This window comes from Procambarus clarkii, chromosome 1, assembly GCF_040958095.1.
Source record: "Procambarus clarkii isolate CNS0578487 chromosome 1, FALCON_Pclarkii_2.0, whole genome shotgun sequence".
In the NCBI taxonomy this organism is placed as follows: domain Eukaryota; kingdom Metazoa; phylum Arthropoda; class Malacostraca; order Decapoda; family Cambaridae; genus Procambarus; species Procambarus clarkii.
Genome location: NC_091150.1, coordinates 41,576,873 through 41,598,157, shown reverse-complemented (window position 1 = coordinate 41,598,157; position 21,285 = coordinate 41,576,873). Strand labels below are relative to the sequence as shown.

General features: G+C 39.7%; 2 protein-coding genes across 13 annotated transcripts in view; one reads left to right on the top strand and one right to left on the bottom strand.

The window, feature by feature from the left end:
* The window catches only part of mRpL28 (mitochondrial ribosomal protein L28), a 188,531-nt gene that overhangs the window by 91,604 nt on the left and 75,642 nt on the right, over positions 1-21,285 (top strand). The window lies entirely within an intron of this gene.
* The window catches only part of Ctr1A (Copper transporter 1A), a 47,618-nt gene that overhangs the window by 6,523 nt on the left and 19,810 nt on the right, over positions 1-21,285 (bottom strand). For 4 of the 12 annotated variants that reach the window (XM_069300032.1, XM_069299877.1, XM_045745738.2 and 1 more), the window contains 4 exons: positions 6,130-6,349; positions 5,451-5,527; positions 4,065-4,198; positions 1,235-1,324 (listed from right to left, as the gene is read on the bottom strand). In XM_069300032.1, coding sequence (XP_069156133.1) covers positions 1,235-1,324; positions 4,065-4,198; positions 5,451-5,527; positions 6,130-6,310 — 482 coding nt within the window. In that variant the 5' untranslated portion in view covers positions 6,311-6,349. Of the gene's footprint in view, positions 1-131; positions 162-1,234; positions 1,325-4,064; positions 4,199-5,450; positions 5,528-6,129; positions 6,350-8,734; positions 8,889-9,671; positions 10,676-21,285 lie in introns of those variants that run through there. The other 8 variants (XM_045745512.2, XM_045745331.2, XM_045745598.2 and 5 more) reach the window with 6 other exon arrangements.

Below are 21,285 nucleotides of genomic sequence, written 5' to 3'. Positions count from 1 at the left end.
TTATATAATCCAAAAACAAAGCAATAGGGAAAAAGAAGCCAAAATCAAGAGGTATACCTTACCAGGAAAACTTAATACTAAATTAATCAAAATAATAAAACCCAAAATCCAAAACTAAACACAGTACTTACGTGGGAGGCATAATGATCTGCTCCATATACCTACAGCAGCAAGATAAGGACAAATTTAAAATTATTAAACATACAAAACACAAACAAAAGAAGAAAGCTTAGTGAATCAACACTTTCTACAGTAACATGTTTACATGTATTACACATTACACATCCCTCACCAAATGTGTAACATTACCAATGTCACCAGAGTCTGAACAGCCCACTCCTCTTGGCACTAATCAACAACCCTATACAGTACTGTACAATCACACTTTCTTTCCAAGTGCTGTTTCCAACATACAGACAACTTGTGCTACTACATACAACAATATGAAGATATCTATAATTTATATGTTTTAAAGACCTGAAAGTTTTCACACTTTCTTTCCGAGTGCTGTTTCCAACATACGGATAACTTGTGCTACTACATACAATAATATGAAGATATCTATAATTTATATGTTTTAAACACCTGAAAGTTTTATGTCTAAATGAGTATTTACAATTAATCAAAGGAATTTCTCATTTTAATTGGTCATAACTTAGGTGGACAAATTTTTTTTATTTCTTGTGTAAATAAATGAGAATATGTGTGTAAATAAAGAGCACTATTACCAGGTATATAAGAGATGGATGCACTGTGCTAACCATCAACAAACTCAGTTAAAAGGAAAATATATATGCTACATTAATTTAAATATCTAAGCAAATGAAACCGAGGCGAGTTTACATTAAGAAGAATGTAACGTTGTATGGTGTAACACAAAACATCTACAACTACAGTACTACACGGATACTAATGACAGTCCTTACGTTTGTTACACAACCCTTCAAAACACTGAATCACTTCAAAAGATCTTTGAAGGGTAGAATCTCTCTCTCAAGGAAACTAATAGCACTACTGTATATAATTTTCTGATATTAATGTGCAAGTTATATTACTACAATACCATTATAAAATACTGCAAAATGAACAGTTTAATTAGGAAGCACATTTTTTAACAAGACAAAATACCAGCCACTGACTTTAACCAGTCACAAATGAACATTCAAGAACCAATAACTGATTCGAATCATGTTATTTTATTTACACAAAAGTAATTAATACACAATGAACTTACTGTGTTGCTTTATTTTCTCCAGTGATATTCCCTTTGTGGATATTGCCACAGTACTGCACTGCTGCTATAGCCCTTCGGAACAGATGTTCTCTGCAAAATAGGTTCAAGATTTACTCAAGATTACAATAACAGTAAATGGCAATAAAAAAAAAGCAATTACAATTACATTGCCTAATTTACCTAATTGACTAAGTACAAAAAAAAATTCAGGCTACAATTTGAACAGATTATTTATTCAACTGTATAAAATGCCCAGAAAATTACTATAATTGTTTTCCATTTTATTGTACAGTGCTATTTTTAATTTGTACCGCTATTTACAAATTTTTCGGGTTACGAGCTCAATTTCTTTGTAAAATTCGATTCGGTTTACGAGCTTTGCCTTGAATTGCGAGTTTGTTGATACAAGTGGGTCGACCGAGCAAGTGGCTCCTGGTGGAACGGGCGACCGCGCCCCAGTTTAACAGTGCCTCCCACGTAGTGACAATGGCACTTTAATTCTTTTTAAAGAATTTCATTGTTTTAAGCTTGTTTGGTTTCTAAACATAAAAGTAATTATTATATACCACACCATGGGTCCCAAGAAAGTCAGTGGTAAGGTTCAACCTAAGAAAACACACGTGAGGATGACCATAGAGGAAAAACAAGTCTATAGAAAGGTTCTTGGCGAGAAACAAGCAGCGAGCCACAACCAGGTCCTAGCGGTATGCAGGCAAAACGTAGGAGAGAGAGAGAGTACCCCAGAGAATACATAATGGAAGGAGACTCCCCTTCCAAACACTAATGCCTCTCCTCCTCCTCTCCCCCCTCCCCCAATCCTCAGTCTTCCATATGCCAACAAGTCATCAATAAAGGTAAGCTATAACTTGTACATACTTTAGTACAAAATGTGTGTGTTTATTATGCATGAAATATATTTTGAAGTTAATATTTTTGGGAGTGTGGAACGGATTAATTCAATTTACATCATTTCTTATGGGATAATTCGTTTCGGGTTACGAGCCGTCTCTGGGAACGGATTAAATTTGTAAATGAGGGTACCACTGCATGCATAAAATTAACCATGTTTCATATGTCGAGATGAAAACATCATCCAAGTCTTTGCCATGATGAATATTAGTCACCAAGGGATAGGTGACTAATGGCTAATAGATTAGCACTATACATAACTGTCTGGCTACATTAGTGCTATGCTATCCTAAATAATAAAAAATTTTGTAGGAATAAAATGCCTATTAACATGAGACTCATAAATGACATTCCATTGTTATGTGTACATACGGTGGTACCTCAGGTTACGAACATCCCTGTTTATGAACTTTTCGGGTTATGAGCCCAATTTGCTCAGAAAATTTTAATCGGTTTATGAACTTTGCATCGGGATACTAGTCATCAGTACAGGTAAGTAATAACTTGAACATAATTTCATAGTGAAGATTTGGGAGAATTAGGTATAAAATTTACATTGAAGTCAAGTTTTTGGGGAGTCAGAAATGGATTAATTCCTTTCCCATTATTTCTTATGGGGAAATAGGCTTCGGTTTACAAATTTTCGGGTTACGAACCGTCTCCAGGAACGGATTATATTCGTAAACTGAGGTAACCCTGTATATGCTTTTTAGCTAAATATATTCTTATGAAGTAAGGAAGAGTGGCAGGGTGACTGGAGAATAGGGGGTAAGGGATAGAGGGAGGTACCAGCCACCCACACTCTTTCCCTCATAGCTTCTCCATTGAATTTTTCCGTAATATCAAGACACCCACATTTATTTCATCAAAGTGAAAATAATAAACACCCAGTTTGATAGTGCCAAGGGGCAAGCAATCGCAACGAATCTGAATCCTATGTGCGTTACCAAATCAGGGAGCATTTTGGGGATAATAAGCACAAGACCACAAGATGTTTGCTACGTATCTTTTCATGACTGTCTTTGCCAAAAGAAACTTATCCATGCTATCTCATCCTAGTTAAATATGGGAAAAAACCATCTTAATTTCAGCATCACAAGAATCCTGAGTAACATGTAATTGTTATACTGTATATAACAAAAATTTATGCTAGCTGGCAAGTCTGGCCACCCCCATCCTGCCTCACTCAGCCAGACACTGGCTTGCCATTACGGTACAGTATTATATTTTTAACAATTAACTCCGCCTGGAGCAATTAATAACAATAAATTTGCATCATGCTGAGTGAGTGAGGGAGTGTGTGGGGGTCATCTGCTAGGTAATACAGGTGGTGCCCCACAATCAGGTGATAATGATTTGTGGCGACATACAGTGCAGTGGTAATGTGGGGAATGTTGACCCTTTGGGTGGAGATGACTAGAGGACTTATTGACAAAGCTCTCAAAATTTTAATGAACTTTTGCATCTTATTTGAACACACATTTTCTCTCTAGATGTCACTTATAATTATGCAAATATGTTTTAAATCTCAAAATAAAAATGGTTTGTAATATTTAAGTAAACATTAATAATACTAAATTGAAAACAAGAGTAAAAAAAGTTAAGATTTAATACAAAAATGCCTATGATCTGATATTAATAATTGACAAACGAACACTTCATTGGCGAGTAAAACTAATCGGAGAAAATAAATCAATGCCGATAACAACATTTAAGTCAAATCAAATGTTACATCTACAATTTCTATTATTAATACTGTATGTGGAACAAGGCAGTGTATACCCTGTAACCATGAACAGTTAGCTAATAAGTATATAGGTAGTACTCAAGACTTGAAGTGTTATGGAACAATTATTGCAAACTGTATTTTCAAACAGCAACACACTAATGCACAATGTACAACAGCTTCAATGATACGCACCTCCAGTACTTTAGTCCTTCGTACAGTAATGCAAGAATGAAGATACCAATCATGGAACCAATCAAGCCTCCAACATTACTGATATGCCACCAGTCAAATAAAATAGTTTCAACATACCCAAAGTGAAATGTCATCTGAAATAAGTGAAAATCATATATTAATTTAATAAACAGAGAATTTCTCGGTTCTAAAAAAGTCTAATCTCTTGAAACAAAGCAACATGGTCTGTGAAATTCATGCAATGTTCTCAGTATGTCTATGACACTTTTACTCTCCACCAGTCCTATTCTGCACTGCCTACTCTTTCACCCCAGTAGGTTATTTTATTGTTCACATTTTGGAATATCTTCCACATGAATGTTATGCAACATTTTAATCGGTACCTTCACCAAGAGCACATTCCAACTGCTTTGAGACTTTCCTAGTACTTCATGCATTTTACTTTAAGTGTGCAGTACATGTTCTACGTACAGTATTCCTTCTATTTCAGGTATTTCTCCTGCCTTTCAGGAGAAGGAATACTGAGCAGTATTGCATGTGAGATAACAAGTGATTGACGTAGAAGCATTGGAAGTAGCACCTCTTACTTGTAGGTTCTCTAATCCACCTGATCATTTTTCTGGTGATGCTAAGTTAGGCAAAGCAGTAAAAATTACAAACACATGCTCAGGCAGATTATGTTATGAGTAACAAAATGTGAACAGCATACAGTGCATGGATCATTAGGTATAACTCTTAAAAGAACCAAAGGTCCAAGGAAAGGCCAAATACTTTAGTCACAGGGCACCGTGGGTACGGAAAACCTCGATCACTAGGCTGAGTGATGAAGCCTCATTGTCTGAACAAAGAACAGACTGGCCAACATGGGAAGATAAGGGAATTATCAGGAGAAAGTGCCAAGCCATTACAACTATATAGCACTTTGAAGGGACTAGGATTAGGAGTTTGGATGGGAAGGGAGAAGGAATGGTGCCCAACCACGTAGACTGTCGGGGATTGAACACCGACCTGCATGAAGCAAGACTGCCTTTCTACCATCCAGCCCAAGTGGCTGGATGGTGGCAGATAGGGATAGCTAAGGGATGCACTTATTAAGTACAGTACATTTTAAAGTTCTGTTTAAAAAGCAGGTTACCTCAGTAATGGGTTGATAATTGATCCTCAAATGCTTTTTGACCCACAGGGGCAATGACGACACTGTAAAGACTACTTTTTAAAAGAAAAATTAAAGTACTGTATCACGGGTACCTACCGATAGTCAAGCTAACCAGTTATAGTCAGTGCCTAAGTTCAGGAAAAGTACTTAGTGGGTAGACCAGAATATAGCGACATTTTAATGGGTTTAAAGTTTCAGAATGACATAAGTGAATTCTCAAAGTAACTTACTTGCATTCCCATACCCCCCATGTCATCTGTATCATTCATCATCATATGCACCATATGACTGCTGTGGCCAACATGAACTGTTGAAACAACAGTATATATTAACATATATAGTACATAAGAACCAATTTTTTTAATAAATGATAGATAAATAATGCTCTGCACAGTGACAGCACCATTGCCAATATGAAATACAAGGTTGTTACTGGGAAAGCCAATATGAATCGAGGAGTTTTTTTTTTTTTCAAAAGATCTTTAGCTTTTGCATGGTATACGAACTTTAATAAAATATTGCATCCAAATATCGCTCTGCTATGATGACCAAACCACACACCAGAAGATGAAGAAATGACATTTCAGTCCGTCCTGGACCACTATCAAGTCGTACGTGATCCATCACCTACGACTAAATAATGGTCCAGGACAGACCTAACCGTTGTCGTTTCTTCACCTTCTGGTGGGTGTCATTTGGTTATCATATCTTCAGTCACGTTATTGTGGATCATCCTAGCTGTGCTATCTTGTGGTGGTCTTATTACTATCGTACAGGAATAGTATTGCTTATCCAACATGAGTGGCAGCATTTATTACCACCACAAGTACAGTAATTATTTGCAGGTTTCCATCAATATATTCCATGACCAATTTCACTGAATAAAAACACTAAAGGCTGTCTACAGACCTGAGCTAGGAGCCATGTTGATCCCAGATACAACAGCGTCCACAACTGCTTTAGCTGTTGTGTTGATCACTGTTAAACCCATGTCATGCCCCGAGTGGTCCATGCCAGAGTGGTCCATGCCAGAGTGGTCCATACCAGAGTGGTCCATGCCAGAGTGGTCCATATGGTGAGCGTGATTCATTTTTCAGCTGTGTATCCACTTGAGGATGAGTAAATATACCTGAAAAAACACAGAGTTGCTAACATAAGCCAACTGGAGTAGCAAGAATAAAAAAAACTTTCAATAGACTAGGTTTATAAATTTTCTTAGTGAATGTTAACATTTAAAAATGAAGCAGTAAACAAAGAGACCACATTTGTATTTACAAATGCAATTATTGTGACCCAACAGGAAAAAAACAAAAGTTAGGCGATACATACTGTATAAGAATCAAACTGTGTTGGACTGCTTATATACTGTAGTATGCTGTAATGAAGGTACAGTACTCAAATAATTTCATGTGTTTAACAAGGAAGGAAGGGAGGGAGGGGAGGGAGGGAATTATCAAAGGAAAGTGCCAAGCCATTAAGATTTATATTATATATATATATATATAATATATATATAATATATATATATATATATATATATATATATATATATTATATATAATATATAATATATAATATATATATATATATATATATATATATATATACATACATATATATTATATATATATTATATATATATATATATATATATATAATCACTTGGAAAGGATCAGGATGAGATGGGACAAGGGAAAGGAATGGGAAAGGAATTTAAATGTTTAAGGAGAGAACTGTATTTATCCTGGCATGGCTTGTGAATGTCACACAAGCCTTCAGGAAATGGATGGGGGAGGGGGGGGAGGGAGGGAAGGGGGATTGTAACTTAAAGGAGAAACTAAGCATCGTGCCTACATAGCAGATATATACAAGTAGCAGTGGGAAAGACTTATATCCAGAAGGTTGGAGGAACAATGGGCTAAAATAATAATCGACTATTACATAAGAGACGTACCAAGAAAACTCATTAGCAAATTATTAGAAAAACCTTATGTTGTTAATAAAGCTTATTCCTAATGATGCATATAATAGGCTCATGAAATAAATGGGTCTCTAGGAGCAAGTTTGAACTGAGCTGAGATAGGATTACAGCTCTTGCCTGCAGTTTCCCCAGTTTCCTTATATGATAGGGAACTATGATAGTTTCAAGGTACTGTATTATACATTCTCATGAAATAAACGTCTCAAGGACCAGGCTTCAGACGAGCTGAGGTAGAATAACAGCTCTTGCTTGCAGTTTCACTAGGTATGTTAATTGACAGCCCTTATGGACCCTAGCCTTAGTTATATAATGAAAAAGAAAATAGTATGAGAGGGGCAAAAGTGAGTGAGTGATAAATTTCAACATGCTGTTCATTCAAAACAGGAATTCTCAAAATAATATTGTTTTATATTATTTTATGATAATATAAAATAGTTATTTTATGTAATAATATTTTATATTACCATATTGTATATATTTAGGCACTGTTTAGGTTCTGTTGGCGATTATTTGTTGTATGCGGGTGAAGCATTTACAGCGATGTGATTCAAACAAAATTCGTCTGTGAAGCATTTGTTCCGGAAGTGTTCGAACGTTATCAATTGAGAATCATGTGTTAACCTTTTTTTCATTCATAAACATGGGGTTTCGCGGATGTATGGAATGGACTTGGGTTTTTTTGTTTGGAGGACGGGCTAGGTGATGAGTGAGTGTAACACAGAGGCATTAGGTGAAATTAAACATGCCCAACCATTTCTGTCCCGCTCAGTAATCGAACCGGGAATCCCAAACTGTGAGCAAGGCTCGAGTCACAGGAGGCGGCAGAAGGCCATGCGAGACGGGGGGTTGTCACACAACACAAGCAGTCTCGTCTTGCCACCACATTCTGCTGAACTACAAGTTTCGTTGGGAGGCGGTCAACTCTGTGTTGGTCAACATTCAGCCTGCTGGAGAGATGTCAGATCTTGCCCTTCAGCGTAAGGGTCGCTAGTTGATGGAACGGACTACAAGAGGAGATCGCAGAGGAAAAGTTAATAAGCAAACTTCAAACGGAAATACTTGTAGCAAGGGAGGGAGGGAGGGATGGATGGATGTTTTTGCATTAATCGTCTTATATATGAAAAGGCAGGGCTTTGGAGCTATTGCTTGCTACTTTAAACACAACTAGCCGAGTGCGCGCACGTACACACAAGCACGCGCTATATATTTAATCTGTCTCTGGAAATATGGGTACAATCCACTTCTGAATCTCTGACTAGGAAACTTTGCACACGGAATTTATGATCCTGTTAGTGCATGCGTAGGCTAGATACAATGGGAGCCAATTCAAACATCAAAACTAATCAACGTAAAGTGTGGCAGCGAGGCCCCAAGCAACACTTGCCAACCGAACGAGTGGAAATAGACCAAAAAAGTGACACCAGGAAATCTTTGTAATAGTTCACATCACACTGTGCTGCCTCCATAACTATTAGCCTACATTAATAGAGGATAGATTAAGGTAAAGTATGAGAAAAGAAAACTTGACTGTACCATCAAACTGTTGTGTCACTAACCAGGACTTGAGAAGCCACAGTCGACACACCCGGAACACACTCCTTCCAGGCGCACACTGAGGACGTGCGCTCCTGCCACTCTTGAACCTCTCCAATATCCACTAACACATGTTATCTACCAATAACAGTTAGTACCTAGAAATCAGCGTGGCAATATTGGGGTAACACCGTTGTGAAGCATCACTATGGCAAAACTATCATGCAGGTACGCCTCCTCCCCCCCCCCCTCCTGTCTAACCCACTCACTGTCAACAGGAGGGGAAGAGGAGACGGGTCATGGAAGGTCGACGACGCCAGTACCAATGCTGTCGCCCTTCACTAACATCGCCGCTATTAATACAATCCGTCTATGTTAACTGTACCAGCACCACCACATTATTGTACACTAGAAGAGATACTCAGCGTCCCTTCACCTTCTAGTGTGTTGTCTGGTCAACTCTCCCTCCCTCCCTACTTATCTCCCAGCGGACAAATCTTGATCGAGCAATGCTGTCAATACTGAAGCAACGGTGTCGACGTGCGAGCACCAAATCCCATCAAGCGAGTTGTTACTAATTACGACTTCAACTTCAAGTTACTTAAAACTACTTAATGCCGCCACCACCTTCGTATTTGCTGAACCTATGTACTTAACAATGACCGGCGACGAAGGATACCGGTCACTGGAGAGTAGAAGGAGCGAGTTAAGGTTATCACAGTTAGCGAGTTAAGGGGGGGGGGGGATGGGGTGAGACTACGGTCAACTTCCCCTATTCACTGGCAACTCTCTATGAATAACAGGAACGAATGGATACACCAGATGGACAATTTAGTAATTATTTAAGTTCAATATAAAAATCCTAATCTATCTTCCCAATCAAGGCAATAGAATTATTAACACTTATGATGTTAGAACATAAGGGACCAGTACTCACTCAAGATACAGTAGTGATGAAGCTTCCTTGTAGACACTGGATCGTTAGTCTCCCTCCCCCTGTGATGCCCAACACTACACCCAAGACGCCTGTCTGGACTAACACACACAGCACAACTCACTCTCCTCCCTTGATTGATTGATTGATAAAGATTAAGCCAGCCAAGAGGTGGCACGGGCATGAATAGCCCGTAATCCTCCCCCCTCTCGTAACGAGCCCGTCTATCCCCAATTTTCCATTGAGTTAATGGATTTGAATCTGGTAACAAAGGATAGCCTTCCAACTCTAGAAACTACTAGAGGTGAGGTTTGTGTAGCCTTACCTCACCTCCCTGTGAAAGCCTCGCAAGTCAGGTGCTATCCCAAGTCTCTACTCAAGTCACCTCAACAACTGTTACATCAACCAGAAAGGGGAAATCCTCCTCCTGGGAATTTTTGTCCAGTTTTCTTTTAAGAAATTTATAAGATACCAATTTAAAATACAGAGGCTTGTTACTTTGTTGCTTGTGGCTTTCATCAGACGCACAATTCCCAGCTGAAATATTCAGTGAACTCTTCACTTAGAAAAATTAAAGATAATTTTTTAGAAAACAGTTTTGTGTTAACAAACAAGTCTCGTGCACCAGTCTCCCAGGTTTCTCTGGAGCACCTCCTTCCCTCAACTCTAATACATGTCACACTAGACTAAACCCTCATCATCATAACTAATACCATCAAGAAATCGTGTTGCAAACATTCAAGAACTCTACCGAGGAGCTTATTATAGTTTAACGAAAAAATGACATTAAAACAATACATAGGCCACTGCTAAGGTAAGGTAGAAATAGAAAAACGCGGCATGCGAATATCGAGAGGTGGGACCTACACGCAGTAATGACATCCAAACCACACTATCCACCCCGTGACCCTGGTGCGTGCACACCCAAGTGTGTGGACTAACGGACTGCATGGGGGGAGGGGGTGCGCGAAACCATGGCAACGGGTGGAGAGACGCCCAGCAGTCTTATCGCCTGAAAACCATGATAATGTTGAGGAACGTGGAGACCCACCGGCACCTGCCACGCATTCGGGTAAAGATGGGTTTCCGCCCTTTGAAGGGGGATAAGGAAGACCTCTTCTTGGACAGCAGACATCACAGGAGAGGTGGATCGCCGTCACTTCCATGAGTAAACAATGGCCACCCCGGCCCCACGCGGTGGACGAGACATTTCCCGTCACGCAGGGTGCAGTCGCACCTCCACAGATTTCCAGTATCATCTATTGATACTGGTAATGGCTCAAAAGGGCCACCACTTACGAGCTATTCATGCCCGTGCCACCTTTTGCGTGGCTTAATCATCCCACGTAGTCTGATGTCTTCCTCTGACACACGGCTCTCTCTAGTCGCCGCTCCTGTATCTACAGCAAAAGATAACAAACAAAACTCTTCACACTGTTATTCTCAACACTGACGCGCCACGGTGACGCGTCTCCCAACATTAATACTCCTGCAATCGTCGGTAGGACAAACTTCACGCAAACTGCACATACCATCAAGATGATTGATTGATGAAGATTAAGCCAACCAAAAGGTGGCACGGGCATGAATAGCCCGTAAGTGGTGGCCCTTTTGAGCCATTACCAGTATCAATAGGTGATCTGTGGAGGTGCGACTGCACCCTGCTTGACGGGAGATGTCTCCCGTGACCATCAAGAAGAACGAAATGCATCATGAGCTGAACAAATCCATAAGGGCCGTGACGAGGATTCGAACCTGCGTCCAGGAGCATCCCGGAAGCAGGGACGCAGGAGCATGAGGTGGTTGTTTCCCCCCTCACTGTCTCGCACCCTCAATCTCATCACCCCCCCCCCACACACACACACACACACACCTACCCACCCACCAGGTACAACAAGGCCAACAGGTGGGGCATAGAGCGCGCTAGACCTCACTTCTCTGTAATCACTGGTAACCGGTAGGCAAGTACCGATTCGTATGTACCTACACAATCCAGCACCCCAGTTACAGGCCCGCTCCTGTGCCAGGTAAGTCCACTACGGGCTCACCATAGCCCGTGCTACTTTGGAACTTTTGTGCCAAGTAGCTGAATCTAAAACAACCAGCACCTCCTCACACACACACACCCTCCGTGGTCAGAGACCGGACCGTGAGGTCATTGAGCCTCTTAGTTAACACTCTTATTAGCAATCATCTTTATCCTCCTCTCACAATTTCCAACCACAAACACTCCCGCCTCCTTTAACTAAATCATGTTTAAAGTGAGTCAATTAAATTATTGTCGCCAACAGAGCATACTTTTGTTGTATAACATGCTCCTCCTGTAAGCAAATTCAGGCCAAAAGAACTTTTATTATTATTTATTATTATTATTATTATTAAGTAGATCTGCATTTATGCAATTTTCAAGTTCAAGTATGTTTATTGAGACAAGAAAGAAATACATCTCAAAGGGATAGAGTAGCTTAGGCTATTTCTAACCCCGCTTTATGCAACTTCCCTCGGCTATATGAAGGGTTACATAGTGTGTGTGTGAGTGTGTGTATTTACTATTTGTGTGTGCAGAATCGAGCTACATGGCAAACAATTACCCATGTGATCACAGTCAAACGTATTCACAAGTCGTATTTCAAAGTTCGTACGATAACCAAGGGTAAGGTTTAGTGTGGAGGCTCAAGACCCATCAAGTATACTTCAGTCCTGAAAACAGTCCAGGTGTGTGCGTGTATATATACACCGAAAGGATGGGTACACTTCTGTGTATATATCAGTGAGCGAGAAGAATAATTTCGGCAGCATCTTTATCTAAGAGGGAGACCAAGATGGTGGCGTGTTTTCCCAGAGTTACATCATAAACTCTCCCCCAACTCCGACAACCACAGGTTCGTCCTAATACCCACAATTACACCAGATAATGTTCTTTCGTAATTACGTCATCAGATCCTATAATTACTTTAACTATTACTTAAACTATATACGAGCAACATTTAATTGCTGGCGTTGCCTTACTCTCTCTCTAATAGTACATTGCATTTTGACTTATAAATCCCATAAGATCAAAAAATGTCCTAAAAACCATAGCGGCTCGTAAAATTGACGTGATGTCCCGTTTTCTATTTGTGGGCCATCGGTTAGGTTCGGGCAATATTAGTACATTTTAGTGACATTATGAACACGAAGACCGTCAAGACCAATAGAAGCATCAAGTCATTATTTCCCCATGGTCCCGCGTTCAATTCCTGTGGCAGGACAAGCGTTTGGGCAATATTTCCTTTCACCCTAATGCCTCTTTTTTAGCATAGCAATAAATAGGTACCCGGGATTAGGCAACTGTCCGTTGCAGCCTAGGAAAGGTCAGGAGTTGGCCAAGCGGGAACCGCGACAAGCCTAAGGATATGCTCCCTTTGGGAAGACGTAAAAGGGGTTTAACGTGTGCATAATTTTTCTTGCAACTCCTTTAATAAATTAACTCGATAAGAACATCACCGAGAGAACAAGTGAACAAAGCACGCCTCTGCATGTTTGCAAGTTGATGGTTTCCCCCATGAACCATCTGACACAGGCCAAGATACACCTGACTGCTCGGCTAATCGTGCATAATGTGATCCTTATCCTTATCTCCTTCGAGTGTCATAACATGATACAGTGACAGACCATCTTGGAAGCTGAATCTCTCATATACCATGATCCCAGTGTTTTAAGAATACGTCAGTATGGCAGAAGAAAACTGTGTAACATTTCAATATTTTGTAACTGCAGATTTCGTTTGCATGTGTAAATGGGTGTATCGACGTATGGTTGTTCCTGGATGGCCAAATGTTGTCAGTATTACTCTGATTGTGCGCACTCTCCCTGTTATTGACAATGCTCAGAGAGATTACAAGTTTGACTAATGGCTTCGTGTACGAGAGAATCACTTCCCGTAATCTGGTGAAGTGGAGAGCGAGCGATAAAGACTCCGTTATCACTAGCGGCCACAGATGATGCTCGCCTTAGGCTTCATCCCACATAACGTTAAACAAATACTCAAACTCGCTAAACAAGCTTCTGAACTATGAATAATGAGGATTTGAAGACCACCGCCAGCGCTGGTTTGTTGTTGTTTTAGATTTAGCTACTCAGAACGAAGTGTCCATGTAGCACGGGCTATGGTGAGCCCGTGACCAGCGCTCTCTCTCATTTACTTTCAGCAAGTAGTGCGTGGTGAAGTGCCCACGCAAACACACGCCGTCTCCGGTGATGTAGTTGTTTTCTGATGCAAGAGCAGCAGCAGGAGAGAGGGGGAACCTAATAACGGGGATTAAAGTTGAGAAATCTACCGCCCTGGGGAGGATGGCGTAACTTATAAAATACTTAATGAACTTGCTATTATGACGAAAAGCCCACTGTTAGACCTCTTTAATATCAGTTATAAAGAGGACAGTATTCCTAGTAAATGGAAAAAAACTATCATCCCTATCCCTTAAGCTAATGGAGAGTACAGACCTGTGTCCTTAACCTCGTGTTTTTGTAAAATGATGGAGAGGATAATTTTAAATAGACTTTTATATATTATAGGTGATCAGCTGTCTAGTAATTTGTTCGGGTTCCTCAGAGGCAAAAGTACAAAGGGTTCAAAGTACAGGTTCAAACGGTGTTGGATAATTTGGGAAATCTGTGTCACTATATGGGACTGGTGGTTAATGAAGACAAAACGAAGTTAGAATGTAAAAGTCGGAGGCCCATTATATTGAAAATAAATGGTAAAAATAGAGAGTTAATATATATAAATATTTAGGCATATATGTTGGATATACTCATGAGAGTTTGGAAGCCGAGATGAACAGACTGTTGGGTCAATGTCGGAAGAGATTACAACCTCTGAAGGCCTTGGCATGCTGTGGAAAGGGAGTGGGAGTCCCTGTGCTACGAATGATATACTTGAGTACTGTAAGATCTCTTATTGATTATGCTGCACCTGTCATTTCTTGTTTTGGTAAAGGTAGGATGGGCAAGTTGGAGAAGGTACAAAATGAAGCCATGAGAATTATCTTAGGATGACCAAGAAATGCCATGATTGAGATAATGAGGATGGAGTTGAATCTGAAGATTATTGGGGATAGAATTTCAGAGATAAATCTAGCCTCTGCCATTAAATTAATGAGAGGTTATCTTCTTGAGGTGGGGGAGCTAATGAATTAATCCTCTCAATTCCAAAGGTGGGAAGTAATGAACAATGTATGATAAAGAAGAGAGCATACATGAGTACCTTATGCTCTAATGTTATAAAGTATGATATTACAGAATGTATTGCTCTGCTCTAGGAGAGTTGAGGGCAACATATGATTGTATAATTAGAAAATTACCTACAGGAAACACACTACATATATATTGTGATGGGTCAGTAGCTAGGGATGCAACCCGTTCTCGCATCTGCTTATAGCAAATATTGACTTATTTAATAAGTGCATATGTGACATACTGATTGATTGTGAATATTTTAGTTTACCTTGAAAAGCTTCATAGAAAACACCGACCTCACCTAACCTTCTTTGACGTTTTGGAGGACGAGTGCTGTGGAGAGACTGTGGATCGCGCAAAAGGGAAAGCAACGAAGAGAAAGGAAGCGCAGGCCCCTCAGAGAGTAAAGGAAGTACCTAAGCAAACATTAGTTGTGGGAGATTCCCAGATAAGGTATTTGGATAGAACGTTTTGTGCTAGAGATAGGGGGAACAGGTTAAGGGTTTGCTATCCCGGAGCTGGCATTGGTGATATTATAAACAACATGCATGATATTATGGCTGGTAATGGGAACAATCCCATTATTTGCATTAGCGTGGGAGGAAATGATGTTGGTCGAGTTAGGAGTGAGGAACTGATTCAGAGGTATAAAACAGCCATAGAGTTAGTTAGGAGCAAGGGAGGAATCCCGATCATATGTGGCATTCTTCCAAGAAAGGGAGTGGGAAATGAATGGATATCGAGGGCACTTGGTGTCAATTGCCGGCTGGAAAGATATTGCAAATCAAATGCAATATCTTTCATAGACAACTGGGAACACTTCTATGGAAGAAATGAAATGTATGCTCGTGATGGGGTGCATCTATCGAGAGCTGGGGTTGTTGCTGTTGCGAAATCGTTAGAAGAAGTGGTTAGAGGTGTTTGTTTGGGTTTAAACTGTTAGTAGATAGAGGTATGGGAATTGATTTGGAGGAGGGAGGTAGTAGAGGTGTGTGTTTGTGGGAGGGGGGAGTTGGCAGAGCGATCAGGGAAAGAGAAGGTCCGCAAAATAACAATTCACTTAGGGTATATTACACTAACAGTAGAAGTCTAAGAAATAAAATTAACGAATTAAATGCTCTTGTCTGCACAGAAAAAATAGATATTATTGCACTTACCGAAACGTGGATGAATGTAGAAAATAGAGAACTATTAGCTGAATATCAAATATATGGATTTAAACTATTTCACACAGATAGATATATTAGACGAGGAGGTGGAGTAGCCATATATGTTAGGGACAATTTGAAATGTAGTCTCAAAGAGGGAATCAAAACAGAGCCACACACAGAAACTATTTGGATTGAATTAAACGAAAAAGCTAATAATATTATAATAGGAGTAATATATAGGCCACCAAATTTAGACGGATTGGAAGCAAAGCATCTATGGGATGAAATATCTAGAGCATCTAGATCTAACAGTATTTATGTCATGGGTGACTTTAATTTTAGCGGAATAAACTGGTTGAACAAAACAGGGAATAGTGAAGCAGAAGATTTTCTAGAATTAATTGACGATTGCTTTCTTACGCAACACATTAAGGAACCAACACGGGAAAATAATATTTTAGATTTAGTGTTAACTAACAGGGAAACACAAATTAATGACATCGAAATAGGGAGTGAGCTAGGGAGCAGTGATCACAAAGAAATCAGATTTAGCATAGAATGGAATAGACCAGTAGGAGAAAATTCTGTTAAAGTGCCAGATTTTCGAAAAGCTGATTTTAATAGCCTAAGAAATTTTTTGGGTCAAATTGATTGGAAAGTCTTGGGTATGGGGTGTGGGCCGGTCTTGGAGCGAGATATGAACCCAGCGATAGGTGACTTAAATGGGGATTTCGATGTGGATTCAATATATAACTTATTTAAGAATATTCTAAACAAAGCACAGGAACGTAGTATACCATACAAATTGAATAGATCGAATACTAATGACCCAAAGTGGATAACAAAGAATTTGAAGAACCTTATAGGTAAAAAGAGAGCTTGGTACAAAAGGATTAAAAATGGGGAGGTCACTTTAGAACAGGAATTCGTACAACTGGTTAGAAATGTTAAAAAAGAGATAAGGAAAGCAAAAAGAAACTATGAAGTTTGCATAGCAGGGCAAGCAAAGACAAATCCTAAAGGGTTTTTTCAGTTATATCGTACTAAGACTAGGGAAAGGATAGGTCCATTAAAAACTGAGACAGGTCAAATAACAGATAGTGATGAAGAGATGAGTAGTATTTTTAATAAATATTTTGTATCTGTATTTACTAAAGAGGAACTTAACAATATGCCTTCAGCCGAACAAGTCTATGTGGGTGGGGACGAGGACAGGTTGACGAGTTTAGCAGTTACCAGGGAGGATGTTCTTAAACAAATAGTAAAACTCAAACCAAACAAATCCCCAGGGCCGGATGAAGTGTTTGCCAGGGTGCTTAAAGAATGCAAAGAGGAGCTTTGTGACCCACTGTCAACCATATTTAATAAATCAATAGAGTCAGGCAGAGTGCCAGAGTTTTGGAAAGTTGCTAATGTGATACCAGTTTTTAAGAAAGGAGATAGATCATTTGCGTCTAACTATCGACCAATTAGCCTAACGTCTATTGTGGGAAAGTTACTCGAATCTATAATAGCAAATAAAATTCGTCTTCATCTTGAAAAACATAAATTAATAATTGAGTCGCAACATGGTTTTATAAATGGCCGTTCATGTTTAACAAATTTGTTATCTTTTTATTCTAGCATTGTTGAGGCAGTTGATAGTGGTAAGGATTGCGATGTTGTATACCTTGACTTTAGCAAAGCTTTTGATACAGTGCCACATGAAAGACTGATTAAAAAGATAGAGTCTCATGGTATTGGGGGTGCTATATTAAGCTGGATTAGGGCATGGCTATACCAAAGGAAACAGAGAGTTAGTATAAATGGAATCAAGTCAGAGTGGGAAAATGTTGTAAGTGGAGTGCCTCAAGGCTCTGTCCTGGGACCTCTGTTGTTTATAATATATATAAATGATTTAGATTCAGGTTTGAGTAGCAACATTTGCAAATTTGCCGATGATACGAAAATCGGTAGGGAAATTAATTCGGAGGAGGACTCACTATCACTTCAAGTTGATCTAGATAGGGTTTTGAAATGGTCAAAGGATTGGCAGATGCAGTTTAATGCTGATAAATGTAAAGTTCTGAGGTTAGGTAATGATGATAGAGTTACAAGATACGAGCTAGATGGTGTTGTGATTGCGAAGTCGGATTGCGAAAGGGATCTGGGAGTTATGATTAGTAAGAATTTAAAACAAAAGGATCAATGCATAAATGTTCGTAATAAGGCAAATCGGACACTTGGATTTATTAATCGCAGCGTTAGTAACAAGACACCTGGTGTGGTTCTCAAGCTATATCTTGCTCTAGTTAGGCCCCATTTAGATTATGCAGTTCAGTTTTGGTCGCCATATTATAGAATGGATATAAATTCACTTGAACGTGTCCAGCGTAGGATGACTAAGTTAATTCCCCAAATTAGAAATCTTTCATATGAAGAAAGATTAACAAAGCTTAAGTTGCATTCACTGGAAAGGCGAAGAGTTAGGGGTGACATGATAGAGGTTTACAAGTGGATGAATGGACATAACCGGGGGGATATTAATAGGGTATTAAAAGTATCAACACAGGACAGAACACGAAACAATGGATATAAATTGGATAAGTTTAGATTTAGGAAAGACTTGGGTAAATACTGGTTCAGTAACAGGGTTGTTGATTTGTGGAACCAATTGCCGCGTAACATTGTGGAGGTGGGGTCCCTCGATTGTTTCAAGCACGGGTTGGACAAGTATATGAGTGGGATTGGGTGGTTATAGAATAGGAGCTGCCTCGTATGGGCCAATAGGCCTTCTGCAGTTACCTTTGTTCTTATGTTCTTATGTTCTTATGTTCTTAGTATGTTAAGATAAGCATCTTATTGCTTCTTAATTACAATTATTACTTAACCTATACCGTTGATAGGTATAGACAAGTGCAGACTTTGTTCACATGCCTTTATATGACTAACCATCCTGTGTGATGCTGATTTTTAGCATCACGTGGCTAGTTTTTTGACACCCTGTACTCTCCTTCATATAGTCTAGGGTAGCTGCACAAATGTAGATGTACCTAAATGTATTGTTAAAACAAAAAACGTGAGAGAGAGGGAAGAGGAAGAAAGAGGGGGGGGGGGATACACACAGAAATCACACTAACGTGATACCTCCAGTGAACAAATCCACAAGGGCCGTGACGAGGATTCGAACCCGATTCGGCTACGGGATCCAGTAAGTTCAGTAGAACTTCGGTTTCAACTCTTTTAACCCCGTCGTAGTTCAGTCGATTAAGGCAGTGTCTGGGATGCTCCCGGACGCAGGTTCGAATCCTCGTCACGGCCCTTATGGATTTGTTCGGGGGGGGGGGGATAGAGAAAAGGAAGACAAGAGAATGGGGAGGAAGAGACCTGGGAGTAGCCGGTTAACCCTTCAAGTAAGTAAAATTAAATGCAATAAGAAGCGGTGGAGGCAGACTCGATACTCTACTTCAAATGTAGACACGACAATGGGATCGGGGACCCGTGTACACCCCGCAAGCACAAGGCAAGTCCACACAGACGGGCACGTGTTGATGTGTATAGTGCACGAGAACTTGTGTGAGAGATTAACACACCGTGAACACACTCTGGTGAGTGCAAAGTACAAGTGCCCTCGCTACATTCAGCACCACAACCACCATCCCTTCACCAACGGCAGCACTACAACTCTTCCCTGCAACACTGCCTCAAGATCTCAACCACCACAATAACCTAACCAATGCAGTAACAACCCCCAAATACCACTACACTACCTCCACCACCACAAAAATCAGCTGCCACAACAACAACAACCCCCCCCCCACAGCCGCCACAACAACCTCCACAGCCGCCACAACCACCCCCCAACAGCCGCCACAACAATAGCCCTCATCTCTCCCATCACGTGACTCGCAAGATTACGTCACAAAACTTCACTATTCTCTGAATACGAGTAAAGCAATAAATACTCACATACAAATCAACCATACACATCTACATATCAGTCTTGTAGCTTCTTACTCTACGCCTTTTTTGTACAAGAACATTTATTTTGCTTACCAGTCATTCGTTAAATATCATTAACGCTCATTCAATAATACAATGAGAAAAGTGGTACGACCTCATCCAAGTGGAGTTTCATCAGAGCAAGACACTGCTGGAGAATAACATCACTTTTATTGTTGATGCTTTCAGACATAAATCTTATATCAAGGGTTCCTTTTATTTCAAAATTAACAGGTTGTTCTCTTGTATTCTGATCCTTCCTGATCACCACTAAATTCATTATCAATGAATTTATATCAATATAATAAATTATATTGTTATTAAATTTATATCAATATAATAAATTATATTGTTATTAAATTTATATCAATATAAATCAAATTCATTATCAATATAAATTTATCTGATATCTGGTACTTGTATTTTCATTTTATTCGTTTGCAGCCTAACACTTTTCATCATTGAATTACATTTGCTAATTTTCAGTCCACATTAGAAATCTATAGTCTTGTATTCTTCTTGAATACACATTTAAATTTATTTCCCGACCTATTTTGTGTAGTATTGGCAGTCACTTATTATCGTTTACTCTTATATCAAGATCCTTTAAGTGCATACATATTCGCACATGTGACTTAAGCATACAGCTATGTCGATAAACGACTCGTCACGCCAAGTTAGGACGACCTTTGTTAAATCATTACCAATGACTGTATATCTGTACACTACTAGGCTACGAATCGGCATCTGCCACCACGGTGCTTGAAAACTACCAACCCACTATAGCCTAACTAAACAACGTCCGCTCGCAAGGGAAGACTGAACAATGCCAGCATTTTCACCCACAATTCACCAATTATCATATAATAACTTAGATGACCAAATCGTGCCAGTCACCGTGACGTGCTTACTTTCGTAATACAAAATAATGTTGCTGCTGCACGCAGTCTTTCTCTGCAATAATACGAATGTGTGTCAGCTGGACAATAGCAGGAGGGTAGGGCAAGAGATCGGGTACTGGGTAGGGCAAGACTGATTGATTGATAAAGATTAAGCCACCCAAAAGGTGGCACGGGCAGGAATAGCCGGTAAGTAGGGCAAGAGATCGGGGTAGGTCTTTCATTAGGTGGAGCAGTAAATGAGGTAGACTGGTACAGCATCACGGGACCAGACGTTGAGAGCATAAGCAGGGAACCAGTCCCTAATGTTATAAAAAAAAATTATTTACCCGTGTACAAGCTACCACTTGTGGCAGTTGTTCTATC